Source organism: Artibeus jamaicensis, unplaced genomic scaffold (genome assembly GCF_021234435.1).
Source record: "Artibeus jamaicensis isolate MK-2021 breed Jamaican fruit bat unplaced genomic scaffold, CSHL_Jam_final contig_233, whole genome shotgun sequence".
Lineage (NCBI taxonomy): Eukaryota > Metazoa > Chordata > Mammalia > Chiroptera > Phyllostomidae > Artibeus > Artibeus jamaicensis.
The window spans coordinates 24,171,503-24,185,309 of NW_026521486.1; the positions used below are offsets into that span (position 1 = coordinate 24,171,503).

General features: G+C 33.8%; 1 protein-coding gene across 1 annotated transcript; it reads right to left on the reverse strand.

The window, feature by feature from the left end:
* Window positions 1–1,325: 1,325 nt before the first annotated feature.
* On the reverse strand, window positions 1,326–2,130 carry TAS2R9 (taste 2 receptor member 9). The gene is given in 6 exon segments (XM_053662161.1): window positions 1,326–1,396; window positions 1,399–1,526; window positions 1,528–1,764; window positions 1,766–2,045; window positions 2,048–2,094; window positions 2,096–2,130. Coding segments are annotated over 6 exon segments (798 nt in total).
* Window positions 2,131–13,807: the final 11,677 nt, after the last annotated feature.

Genomic DNA, 13,807 nt, shown 5'->3' on the forward strand with positions numbered 1-13,807 from the left:
GTCAAGTTACGATTAACACTTTTTATAAGATTTATGAGCTCACATTCTGCACTTTAGTCATTTCTTTAGATGGACAATCACTTTTAAATATTTTTAAATAAAAACAATAATTCTAGGAAATAAAACCAATTCTACTATCAAATTTAATTTATGCTTGGGAAACATGATGGCTCACAATAAATTTGAATCTAGGTTTACAAATCACACAAATGAGAATTTCTCTTCTTGTATTTAAGTAATTTTATACTGTAAACACCATATGTAGCATTTCCCCTGTTTCTTACCTGTGTATGATGCATAATAGGAAAGCATGAAATTAATAATTTAATAAAAGTAATTATTCATAAAATATTGACTGAAATGAAATAAAACAGAGAATGATGCTAAGGAAAAAAATCATGTCAAAGATTGTTAAATCTAGAAGGGTAGAGAGAACATTTCAAAAAATGTTTGAGAATTGGCTCCTTAAATTGGCATCACCATCTAGGGTTTACTTAGGATTTACTTACTTATTTAGGGTTCAATTTCCTCAAGGTTGTTTTGGTTTACACATTCCTAACTATGCAAAACTATTTTCGTTTTGAATTTGTTCAGGCAGATTGGGCAGTTTTTTTGCATGATTGATTTTATAGGAAGGACTGGTGTGTTTTAAATTTTTTCCCCCACAGTGCGTTGGCTTGAAATTCTTCTGTTATTGAGTTCAAAGTGTTTACCTGTACATGGCAGGAGGAAACAGGACCTTTCTCTGCGTAGTCAATGTTACATGGGATTCAGGCTTCATTATTTTGAAAAGACAAAGAAACGCCTGTGGTTTGATGATGGATTCAAAATAAAACAAGACAAAATGTGAAGAGACACAAAGAAAAATTTAAAATAATGATAGCTATTATTTCTAACAGTATATAATAAAAAATGAATACCATCAATTGGGAGAAAAAAGTATTTGTTGACATTTTACTCCTTATATTCAGGATTCTCAATGGAACAAAAGATTGTCTTCTTTTGTGAAAATCTTTCACAATCTTTAGCACCTTCAGATAAGCCTCACCCTATGTGGTGTGGCTTAGTGGACTGAGTGCCAGCCTGCAAACAAAAGGGTTGACTGCTCAGTTCCCAGTTAGGGAACATGCCTAGGTTTGGGGCCAGCTCCCCAGTAGGGGATGTGTGAGGAGCAACCACACATTAATGTTTCTCTCCCTCTCTTCCTCCCTCCCTTACCCTTCTGTCTAAAAATAAGTAAATAAAGTCTTTAAAAAAAGAAAAGCCTCCTCAGCTTACTGTTTCCATTATCAGGATGAATGGATGCCCTCATCTACGGAAAAATGTCATGGAAAAATGACAGTAATTATGCAACCAAACATCACAACAAATTTTCTCTGAGGAATCAGAAAGCTATGGTTATGACAAGAAAGACTGTATGGTACATAATAAAAAGCAGCAGAAAGATGATCACTGCCTTATAGGATTCACAAGTAGGCCTCTGTGATGGAGCCCTGTACACTGAGGCATGAAGTTTCATCTGCCTAGTGTCTTAAGAGGGAGCAAAGTAACAAGAGAAATGAGATCAGGCAAAGAATAAAGGGACCTATAGCCCCCATATTCTGGGTAATCTCTTTGAAAGGATTTGGGATTTTACTCACTTTGAATTTCCAAGTTATATTTTCTTCAGAATTGACCTTGAAGTGACAGCAGGAGTCCTCAGTCAATGAAGCACTAATAATTAAAGAAATAAGAAAGAAAATCAGAAGAATCCCAAGGATGACTATTGAACTTTAGCTTCAGCCAGAGGAAAAATGAGTGGGATATATCCACTATCCTGAGTAAATAGAAGACTTTTAGGTGAGAGGTAAACCAGACACTTGAATGATGTGAATGAACACATAAAACATTCAAAGTGTTCATTAGCTCACCTTGGGCATATGTATCTGAAGAGAGCAGCATAACAAAGCCATATAAAAATATTACACACAACAAACAGATTCTGGAGATGGCTACACTGACCAGGATGATGTCAATCAAAGAGCTATCTTTCCTTCTGAGCCAGTGCAGTTAAGCAGTACAAAAAATCCATTTCCTCAAATTCCTACAGTCAATTAAAATCATATACATTGCCTCCATTGTAGTTGGCATGTCAGCAGAGTTCTCATTTTGAATATCACTGATGACGAATTGACTTTCAGCTGAACAGTGAAGAATGGTATGTGTCTGACACTTAGGATATGATGCAGCTGTCTTTGTCTATCTCCTTTTTCAGCTGTGATCCAGGTCAAGGAGAGTTCTGCTCTAGGGTAGAACTGCCTAAGAATTCACTAATGGAGGCCAGTGATTTCATTGTGTGAAGTGATGATTGAAAGACTTTAAAATGCAAATAGGAATTTGTTGGATTCGCACAGTCTTTCTCCTTTTAAGCTTGGCATATTTTCAATTAATCGGTCTAGGCAAGCTGTTGACCAGAAACTTCAAGAAGGAATAAATTCCTTGGAAAATTAAGCTAAAATTTAATTTGGAGATGTGGCATCATTACCATCTCTAAACACTTGAGAAGTACCCCTGAACTGTGGTTCATTTTGTACAAATGCAGGTTATGGAGCTTACAAACAACTGTAAATTTAAAGTATAGACAGCTAACAAATATGAGTAATTTTAGCCTCAAAATATTGACTATTAATTAGGATCATTCAGGTACAATACTAGTGGTTTTTGATTTTCTGGAAAAGGCAGCTACTTGACTTCTATCTCTATCACCCTGTCATGTGGAGGACTGAGCACTGAGGATACTCTAGTTGTGCCCATTACTATTTTGTTTGACCTCAGAATATGTATTTGTGTGTAACATTTTAGGGTTAAAATACGAGTGCTATCTTATTTATAATGCTTTTATAATAATGTGTACCCATTTCAAAGACAACACATTTGATCAGATTCATATTACTTGTATACCCTACTTCTGGTTTTATGGTTTAAAACACATAGCATATAGATGCATAAAACAATAACTCAAACTATACTGGCACTCTCTAGCATTGGTTTGGCCAAAAAGTCCATGTTGTTTTCCATAAAATAAAAGACATATTTTAAATGTTCACCAGTAACTTTATTGATTTGGATATTTTGGGTATGTTGGCTATTTCTCATGAGGTGTAACATTGATCATTCTCAATTAATGTCTTAATTTGATCACTATCACCTTCAACTGGTCTACCCAACTGTGGAGCATCATCCAATGAGAAGTCTCCAGCATGAGATTTTACACATCACTTTTGACACATTTGATCGGTCACAGCACCTTCTCCACACTCTGCACAAATCTTTTGTTGCATTTCAGTTGCATTTTTACCTTTCTTGAAATAAAAAGCATAATATGTCAAAAATGTTTTATATTTTCTTCCATCTTCAATATTAAAATGGCTACACAAAAATTCACCAGTTTTGCCCTGGCTGGTGTGGCTCAGTAAATTGAGCTCTGGCTTGTGAACCAAAGGGTCACCAGCTTGATTCCCAGTCAGAGCACATGCCTGGGTTACAGGCCAGGTCCCTAGTAGGGGACGAATGAGAGGCAACCACACATTGATGTTTCTCTCCCTCCCCTCCCCACTCTCTAAAAATAAATAAACAAATACATCTTTTAAAAATTCGCCAATTTTAATGTGCTTTTTAAAATGCACACTGATATGACAGCTGTCACAATACAATCTAACAAAATTGTGAATAAAATTAAAGATAACAAAGTGCTACTAGAGCCATCTTAAGGAAAAAAAACAAATGAACTTTTAGGCTAACCCTGTATTTCACCAACTTAACATATAAGCTGGAGTCTTTAAGGTTTTGCTTTAACTGGAGGTGCTGCCCTGTCAGAGGGAAAACATTTGATTTGATGACTCAAGCAAATGCCCCATATCATTTGCACATGTATTTTAAGAATATTGGTAATAACAGACAGTGAGTATAGGAAATTGAGATTAAAGAGTCCCACCCATTAGGTGGCATTAGGAGTCAAATATCTTTTCATATATTTAAGAGCCATTTGAATTTATTTTTTGTCAGTTGTTCATATTCTTTGCTCATTTTTCTACCTTTTTGTGAATTTCTACATTTTTATATTTTAGAAAGATTGACACTTTTTCATTGTGAATTGACAACATTTTCCCAGTTCTTTATTTGTCTTTAGCTTTTTCTTGTATTTTCTAAATGCAAACAGAAGTTATAAAAGTTTGTATAGTTTTTATTTATCAGTCTCTTCTATTATGACTTCTGGGTTTTGATTTCTAGTTAGAAAAGTCTTTTCCATTAAATTTTTCCTGTAATTTTCTCTATTGCTCTCATGGTTTGCATTTTTAAAAAATTAATGCTGTATATACTGTATATATGTATAGCCAAGTATGAATCCAACTTTATTTTGCTATAGATGGCTATTTGTTCCAACTTGCTAGTTTATCTTGTTCCCTTTGCTTTGAGATAGAGTATTTATTTAAATAATAGTTTTCCTTATGTATCTGTGAACCAAGGGGCTGTTGCTCTTGACCCTTGTTGTATTCATCACTAAAAGGGCTGGGAGTGGTGTGGCTATTTCTAACTGCATAGGAGAATTTATGACAATTTGAGATTTTAAGTATTCAGCTAGTGACAGAAAATCAATGATCTTCTGTGGTGGTCCTGAAAAATTCTCTTACATTGTTAAAGCTGTAAGTCAGATCTAAAAGTTAATTGTGTACATAAGAGAATTACTATATAAAATGTATTCACAGATTATCAAGTCTCACCAAATAAAGCTTAGAGCAATGATGGCAAAACAGTAAGACCTCAACACTGGGCATGACAAAAATGTATGTGGACTTGGATAAATAAGGCTAAGAACTTTAAACTCCTTTTGTAATTAAAGCAGTCTAGCAATGCATGTCAGAGGAATTACCCTTGCTTTGCTTGAAGACCCTATAGTAACCTCACCTTGGAAACTTGCCATGTAAGGGATGTTTATTTTCTTCAAGATCCACTTCAACCCCCACTTATTAACCCTAGACCAATTACCAAAGTCACACTTTAGCATGCTCCAGGTAATAGAGGGGAAAAGGAAGGGTAGGCAGGCAGTTACAAAGTCTGACTAAAAAGTAAAACATTTGTTCTCCAAAAGAACTGCAAGATTTTGCTCAATTGTAATGTTAATGACAATCACTGGAAGAATACACATGAGAACGGGCTCTAAAAGATTGAGAACAAAGAGGACAGAATTTAACACTGAACCTGGGGCAACATATTGATAAAGCTGCCCTTTCATAGATGCTGTGTTTAATGTGTTAACTTGTGAAGCCACCTTTAATAGTTAACCTGCTTGGTAGTCTAAAGCTTGAAATACATTCTTATTTACATTAAATGAAATTTAAGGACAGAACTGGCAGAATATAGAGAAAAGAATCTAACAACTTAAGAAGACAGGAATATTAAAGTGAATTTAGCACATGTAACTTTACATTTTCTTCCCATTCTGTGAACTGAAAGGATCAAAAGTACAGGCCATTTACTAAGGCAATGAGAAATACATTATTGAGGGAATTACCTGTATCTTTGAAAAGCTCTGTAGAATCTGTCTTCTCAACAGAATGTGTGAGAATGGTAGATGTTTGAGAGGAGTTTCCTAGTTATGATGAGGATGATGCAGTCGTGAAGGACCGGTGCCTAAACTATAGATGCAAAATGGAAACAAACGCTACACTGAACAGTAAGGACCCAGCGGTGATTAGAATACTTTAACCCTCAACTAGTTTTGGTGGCATCTAATTGTTCATAAGGTCTTTAATAATGAAAGAGATGGGCACCCTATTATAATCCTAGTTTATTTTTGTAACAAGAGAAATTCTGCACGTGGACACCGAAAAACTGACTCGAGTTGCCATAAGAGAAAGGCGTGGATTTCACCTGCTTTTTCATCTTAAGCCAGTTTACAAATTGGCCCCTTGCCTCCTCCAAAATGTATAAATAACTGATTTTAAATTTAAAAAAATTAGATAACACAATAGTAAAATAGTTTATTAAAAATGGGCAAATATAGGCCCTGGCTGGTGTAGCTCAGTAGATTGAGTGCAATCCTGCAAACCAAAGGATGGAGGTTCGATTCCCAGTCAGGGCACATGCCTGAATTGCAGGCCAGTTCCCAGCAGGGGATGCACAAGAGGCAACCCTACATTGATATTTCTCTCCCTCTCTCCTTCCCTTCTCTTCTAAAGATAAATAAATAAAATCTTTTTTTAAAAAAAATGCCTGTTTTAAAAAATATGGGCAAATATAAATAGTTTTCCAAAGAAGACACATGGATGGCCAACAGATTAATGAATAGATGTCCAACGTTGTTTAATCATGAGGAAAAAGCAAATCAAAACCACAAGCTATCACTTCACATCTGTTAGAACAGCTATTATCAAAAAAAATAAGAAATACTAAAGTTGGAGAGAGTGTGGTGAAAAGGGAAACTTTGTGCACCGGTGGTTGGAATGTAAATTGGTGAAGTCACTATAAAAAAGGGTACAAGAGGGGGGGGGGGGGGGCCGGGGGGGAAGAAAAAAAAAAAAAGTGTACTTGAAAAGTAACTAAAAAAAAAAAAAAAAAAAAAAAAAGGGTGCGGAGGTTCCTCAAAAAATTAAAAATACAACTATCATATTATTCTGCAATTCTACTTCTGGGTATTTATCCAAAGCAAACAATCCCTGTCTTCATCACAGCATTTTTTTTACAATAGCCAAGATATGGAAATAACCTAAGTGTCTGTTGACAGATGAATGGATAAAGAAAATGTAGTTTTTATTTATATGTATAATATTTTATCGTGTATATATGTATATAAATACAATATGGACTATTACTCAATTATAAAGAATGAACCTTGCCATTTGCGACAATATGGATAAAACCTGAGGACATAGTGCCAAGTGAAATAAATCAGTTAGAGAAAGACAAATACTATTTCATATCTATTGTATGTGAAATCAGAAAAAAAATCTGAAGAACAAAACAAGAAAAAATCAAGCTCTTAGATCTACAGAACAGACTGCTGGTGGCTAGAGGTGGGTGTGGGGATAGAAAAAATGAGTGAAGGGGTATTAAATGTTTTTAAAATAATAATAAAAATAAAAGTATGCTCCCAATTAAAAATAAAATAAGTAAACCACTAACAACAACAAAAAAAGGAACATCAGTTATCACATTTAATGATTTTTAACATTCCTTATGGAAAAATTCAAACGTATAGAAAGTAATCAAAAGAGTATAATGAACCCCCATTTAAAACACTCAGCTTTAAAAATATTTTAATACTTAATGTTTGAAAAAATGTATTCCAGTTAATTAATCCGAGATTAATCATATCTTTAAATCCTGATAAGTGATTTGATCTTTTAGTTTGGCTGACCCCAAAATTCTCTTATTGTTATACATCTAAGTATTGACCATTCAGGGTCTATTTTACCTGGTAATGTGGTATTTTAAAATATATTTTATAGACACAAGTATTTTTTAATGGCTTTCTTTTCTTTCTCTTTTTTATTTTTTTATTTATTTATCTTTGAGAGAGGAAGGGAAGGAGAAGAGGAGAGAAACATCAATGTGTGGTTGCCTCTCGTGCATCCCCTGCTGGAAACTGACCTTCAGGGAACTGGCATGCAACCCAGGCATGTGCCCTGACTGGGAATAGAACCACGATAGTGTGGTTCGCAGGCCCGTGCTCAATCCACTGAACTATGCCAGCCAGGGCGACACAAGTATTTTTTTTTACTGAAGACCATTATGCTAAGTAAAATAAGCCAGGTAGTGAAAGACAAATACCATATGATCTCACCTATAAGTGGAACCTAGTCGACAAAACAAATAAGCAAGCAAAGTATAACCAGAGACATTGAAGTAAAGAACAAAGTGACAGTAACCAGAAGGGCGGGGTGGGGGAATAACTGGGGAAAGCAGAGGAAGAGTCTTGTCAAGGAACATGTATAAAGGACCCATGGATAAAGCCAGGGGGAAGGAGGTTTTAATGTGGGAGGTGGGGATGGGTAAGGAAGGGGAGAGTGATGGGGGGAAATGAAGACAACCGTAGTTGAACAACAATAAAAAAAAGAAAAATTACTTGTTAAAATATACATTTAAATATTTGTCACTTTCAATTGTTTTTTTTTCCAGCTTTGAACATTCTAATTATTTAATACCTATATTGTGAATCTCGTTCGCCTGTTTTAGATACCTAATATTTTTACCTGACTCCTCTGGGATCTTTTCTTATTTCTGCTTCATTTTATTACTTAAGTTCTAGTCTATATTTTTGTATGTTTTCCACTGTATTTTTGCACTCATTGTCCTATCATATTTTATTTTGTGGTAGTTCTGTTCTTTTCTTCTCTTTCCTGAGTTTTATCAGTTTAGGGTAAGTTCTTGAATTATGGCTGTATTTCTTCATAGAAATGATTGCTTCGCTCATTAAAAAAACCTTATAGCCAAAATTCATCTATTCCATGTCTTTATTTCTCTTTTATTTGACACGTTAATGTTATTCAGAATTTTTCCTTCATTTAAAAAAATTATCATTATTTGGATGATGTGATATGATTACCAGTAATTGAATGAGTTGCATTATCTTGGAGCAGCTATTCGCATGTTTTCCTATAAGTTTTTTTGTGATCTAAAAACTGCCTTTTTTCCTGGTGGGTTTTTTTTCTCTTTTTCCAGAAACGGACTGGCTCCTTTCTACCAATAGAATTGATTTAAATAATGGTTTGCATATTTCACCTTCTCTCTTACTCTTAATCAAAGCAGGTTAGGAGAGTTTTTATCAGTACCTCTACTTATCCTAGTTCCTGCAGCCAGTGTTGCAAATAAGGGATGTAGAGTTTTTGCATTTCAGCACACACCCCTCAGACTCTGGAAGTATTGTCTATTTTGGTAATTGATTTCTGAGATTTACAAGCTTCTCCTCAATTTCTACCTCTCCCTCCTCCCCTCCCTTCACCTCTTCCTCCTCTCCGTTGTCATCCTTCTCCTTCTCTTTCTTCTTATTTTTTTGTACTTCTCCTATGCAACTTCAGTCTAAATGTAGCTGCTTTTGGCATATCTTGCTGGTATTTTGAAATATACATGTAGCATAGGTTTCCTGGTGTTATGAATATTTCCTGTTTTCTCTTTGGTTTCTGCTGGTTTCTAGCATAAGAGGAAGAGACTGATTTGTGCAATTGTGTATCTGCTTATGTTGCCAAAGAAATCAAAGTAGATGCATAGGCTATCTATGCTATTCTAGTATCAGAAAAGAGAAATTTAAAATATGTTTCAGAAAGCACAAGCAAATGCAGTTTTATTTGACATTTAAATAGCTATGAGGAAGTTAAGGGGGAAAAAGGGGGAGGGATTTGGAGGAACAAATAGGAAGGACACAGGGAGGAGAACTAGGGGGGGTGGAAAGGGGAGGGAGGTGGGGAGCAAGGGGCGGGGGAGGCTGGGATGGGAAAAATAGACAAAAAACTGTACTTGAAAAATAACTAAATAAAATTTAAAAAATATAAATAGCTATGAGAAATCTTTATTAATGGATGTCTATAAAAGAAAAAGGAGGTAACTCTACAAGGAAATAAGGGAAGATAAACAGTAAAATGTAATAATATCGGTAAATGAGACCCAGTGAACTCTGCTTAAGATGTTAGTGTTCCTCAGAGTGTTTTTGCTTCATACCTGAGGGTAGCTTGAGTATATAGAAAAATCAGTCAAAATGTCAGTCTCTTTTTGTTAAAGAGACAGGAGAAAGAAACCAGTCTGAGCTGTGGGGAGGGCAAGGAAAGATCTAAAAAGCTACAAATTCTGATTGACATGTGAGACTGTGCCACCTGTAATGAGTGATGATTTTTTAGCGATATAATTTTTAAGAGGTGTATTATTACAAAAATCAACTAGTATATAAATGATAGGGCACATATACAAGCAAACAAACGCACATACCAACATCGAACTTCTAGAATTTAAAAAAATGATGTTAAACATTACCCATTAAACAAAGTAAAACAATAGCATCATAAAATATTTTTATTAAATTTATTGGGATGGCATTGGTTAATAAAATTATACAGGTTTTAAGTATACAATTCTACAATATATCATCTGTATATTTTATTGTGTGTTTACCACCCCAAGTCAGGTCTCCTTCTATCACCATTTAGTATCATAAAATCTTTAATGAGACGGTGTTTTATCTGTTTCTGTTCATGTGATAAAACACTTTTAGACACAAAAAGAGTTAAAAATTAAATTTGCAGATTTTTATGAGAATGCAAAAGACTAGTGTCAGTGTATTGAGATTTGGGGTTCATTTTATGATTCTCTGGGCTTTGTTTCTGAAGAAGCATCAGATTATGCTTCATCCCAAAAACACACACTGTGCTTGCCATGACCAAAGCCATAAAAAAGGTAATACTCTGAGAAGAACTTGAGTAAAGAAATTGACTTGCGTATTAACTACAGACATGACCAGACCATACTTAAATATGGCCTGATAGGGCTTATGTAGCTGGAGAACACTATGCTAAGTGAAATAAGTCAGGCAGCGAAAGACAAATACCATATGATCTCAACTATCAGTAGAACCTAATCAAAACAAACAAACGAACAAAATAGAACCAAACAAGTGGAAATAAGGGACAAACTGACAGTGACCAGAGGTGAGGGGGGAGGGGCATAACAGGGGGAAAGAAAGGGAAGGGTCTAGTCAAGGAACATGTATAAAGGACCCATGGACATGGACAACTGGGTGGGGATTGACTGAGGGAGGGAGAGGGGGAGTAGAGAGAATTGGGAAAATACTGGAACAACTATAATTGAACAACAATAAAAAAATTGAATGGTAAACTTTGAATCAGTGGTTGAGGGTTATCATTGGGAAGCAGAAGTATTCTGAGTTTAATTTGTAAGGTCCAGAAAGGATGAATACAAAAATAAATCATGTATGTGGATGATCAGTAACTACTAGCATTGTTGAATTTCTTGGTAACCTCAGAGAATTCTGCTTTGCCTCCTGATTCCTGGACTATTTCCCTTATATCCCTTATTTCTTTACTTCAGCCATAAGTGAAATATAGATCAGTTTGGGGGAAGGTGTTCTACTTATATTCAAATGGGAATGGAAATGAGCTATGGCACAAGAGCATAGTTACCTGGAGGCCTATGCTTACTAAAATGCCATTCTTGTTTATCTTTCTTTGCTAGAAATGAAATGCAAGTGACCTCATGTGATTTGTCCCCACTGAATAATTTCTTAGGTTATTTGTCCTTTGGATTTTATACAATTCATATTATTTGACTTATTTTTTCTATTTTTATAATTTACTTTCATCCTGTTTTTCCATTACCATTTATGCACCCTTCAGAGCCCTTCCAGCCCTGCAGTCCCCACACCATTGTCCTTGTCCATGAGTCCTTTTTCCTTTTTGCTCTACAATTTATATTTGAAATAGTCACTGACTTCACAGTAAATCATCAGCAAAAACTTTATATTCTAATCCATTTTTCTGATAGTTCACTTTGCTTTTTATGTTTGAACTTAGCATCTTAAACTTTTTTTGTCCAGTGGAACACTTTGGCAGTCTGGTGATGACTGATTTCCTCAGAATAATGTTTTTTAATAGATAAAATAAAAATATGTGGAATTTCATAAGAATCCATATAGATTAAAATAATACATATTCGATATCAGTAGGAGATGGGAAAGAAGTGGAAAAAACTAGAAATAAGCATGAAAAATAGAAAAGGAGCAACGTGAAGATAGAAAATTAATATACCTGAGATTACAATAGTATAAAAATGTTTACCCAACAACCATAATTTTGAGATTCAAATTTTAAATAAAGTATTAAAAATCAGAGATTTGTTTTCTCTAGGGGACAATAAAGAAAGATGTGAAAATGTGTAAAATACACAGAGAAAACATAATCAAATATGAAGCAAACTAACAAAATTAGTGATTTTTAACATGTTAAAAATAACATGTGATTTTTAACAAAATAAAACTTAAAGCCAAAACCTGTATGAGTACGAAGAGGTCTTTTAATATAAGTAAAGAAAATATTAGTAATAAAAGTAATAACCAGCAAATCACAATGATCAATATTGCTTCAAGCTAAATACAACTGCAAATAAAAAATTATGAGCAAAGACAAATAACTGTGAATGTATGTTTATTGATATTGATTTCAAATTATCATATAATAAACACGGATAAAAAAGTAAATGTAATTAATATGGTCCATCTAATGTATATATATTTAAATTTAGCATCATTAAACTTCTTTTAGAAAAACATGGGCCATTCACAAAAATTAAATTATATATCAGGCCAAATAAATCTTATCCTAGACCAATTATCACACAGATACATTGTCTCATCCAATTTCAAAAAAAATTTAATATAAAAAATTACCTTCATATATATCATATACCTAGAAAAATCACTCTGTTTAATAACCCTTGTACTAAAAGAATTACAAAGTATATTTTGCAATTTTTTGAACTAAAGTGTGTATCAATATGTAGAATGTATTTAAATCAATATTTAGGTAGAAAATATATAGTTTTGAATAACCATACTAAAAAAATGACAAAAAGAACCTTAAGAAAACACAACTTTTGCTTTTAAGAATGTGGCCAAATGATGTCAGGAGAAATCCTTCCACTTCAAAATACATAAAATATGGAAAAACAAGTCTTTAAGTTCATGGCACAGCTGTCAAGAAAATTTTTTTTTAATTTTTATAGTCCAAAAATGGTAAGAAAGTGCAAATTTTTACAGAGAAACAACTAGTGCTAAAGATGGAAACTTTGGGGGCATTTTCTCATTTTTTTAAAACTACAGTTTATATTTTAAAGTAATCATGTGTCTGTAAGATAAGATATCTAGCTTGTGCCTCTCCAAGACTAGAAATAATTGAATAATATCAAAAACCAAGAACTCTGAAATGTAATTCCTTAAAGCCCAATGAGAAGGCACTATATGCTCAGCAAAAGGTTAAATTAGGGGTACTTACCTGTCAACCATGACACTGAATTGAAAGAAGATTATAAAGGAGAATTGTTGTTCTGAGAATTTCTAATAATAGTCTTGCACATATGTATCTTTAGGACCAGAATTTGTACCACCTATGTGACATTTACTACTTTTGTAGTAAAATTATAAACTGAAAATTTAACTTAAAGAAATCCAAAACTGGTGGAGTCCTCTGTCAGCCTCAAAAAGAGTGTTCAATCCTTTGTGGCAAAGTACACTAGAAACTAGACCTCAAAGAACTTCCACAAATAAAGTTTAATGAAACCGAGTTCCAAATGGAATCACAAAGTACAAGACACCCAAAAGTCATAACTAAGAGTCAGCACTGATAACCTAAATAAACTTAGACATTAGACCAGCAGACATCAGAGTTAATAATTACAGTTTATGAAAATGCTGAGGAATTTTCTTTTCCTCTTTTCTCAAGAAAAGTTAACCAAACAGTTTTATTCCTGTATCTTATCTTTTATTTCATTATAGTGTCCTGATTACAATAGTTATTGCATAAATTATAGAAATTTAGAAATTCACAGAAAACTGAAAGAAGAAAATTAAAATCTTCTATAATTTTATTGTCTATAGATAAATCCACCCATCCAGCTTATATACAAATATAATAAAAACAAATTTTTAAGCATCATATCTACCAATATCTACCTTCAAATTTATTTTCAAATCAGTGTAGAAACATGTTATCAGCTAGTTGAGTGTTACAAACATACATAATTTCTCCTTCAGCCCTTTCTGTGTTACTTA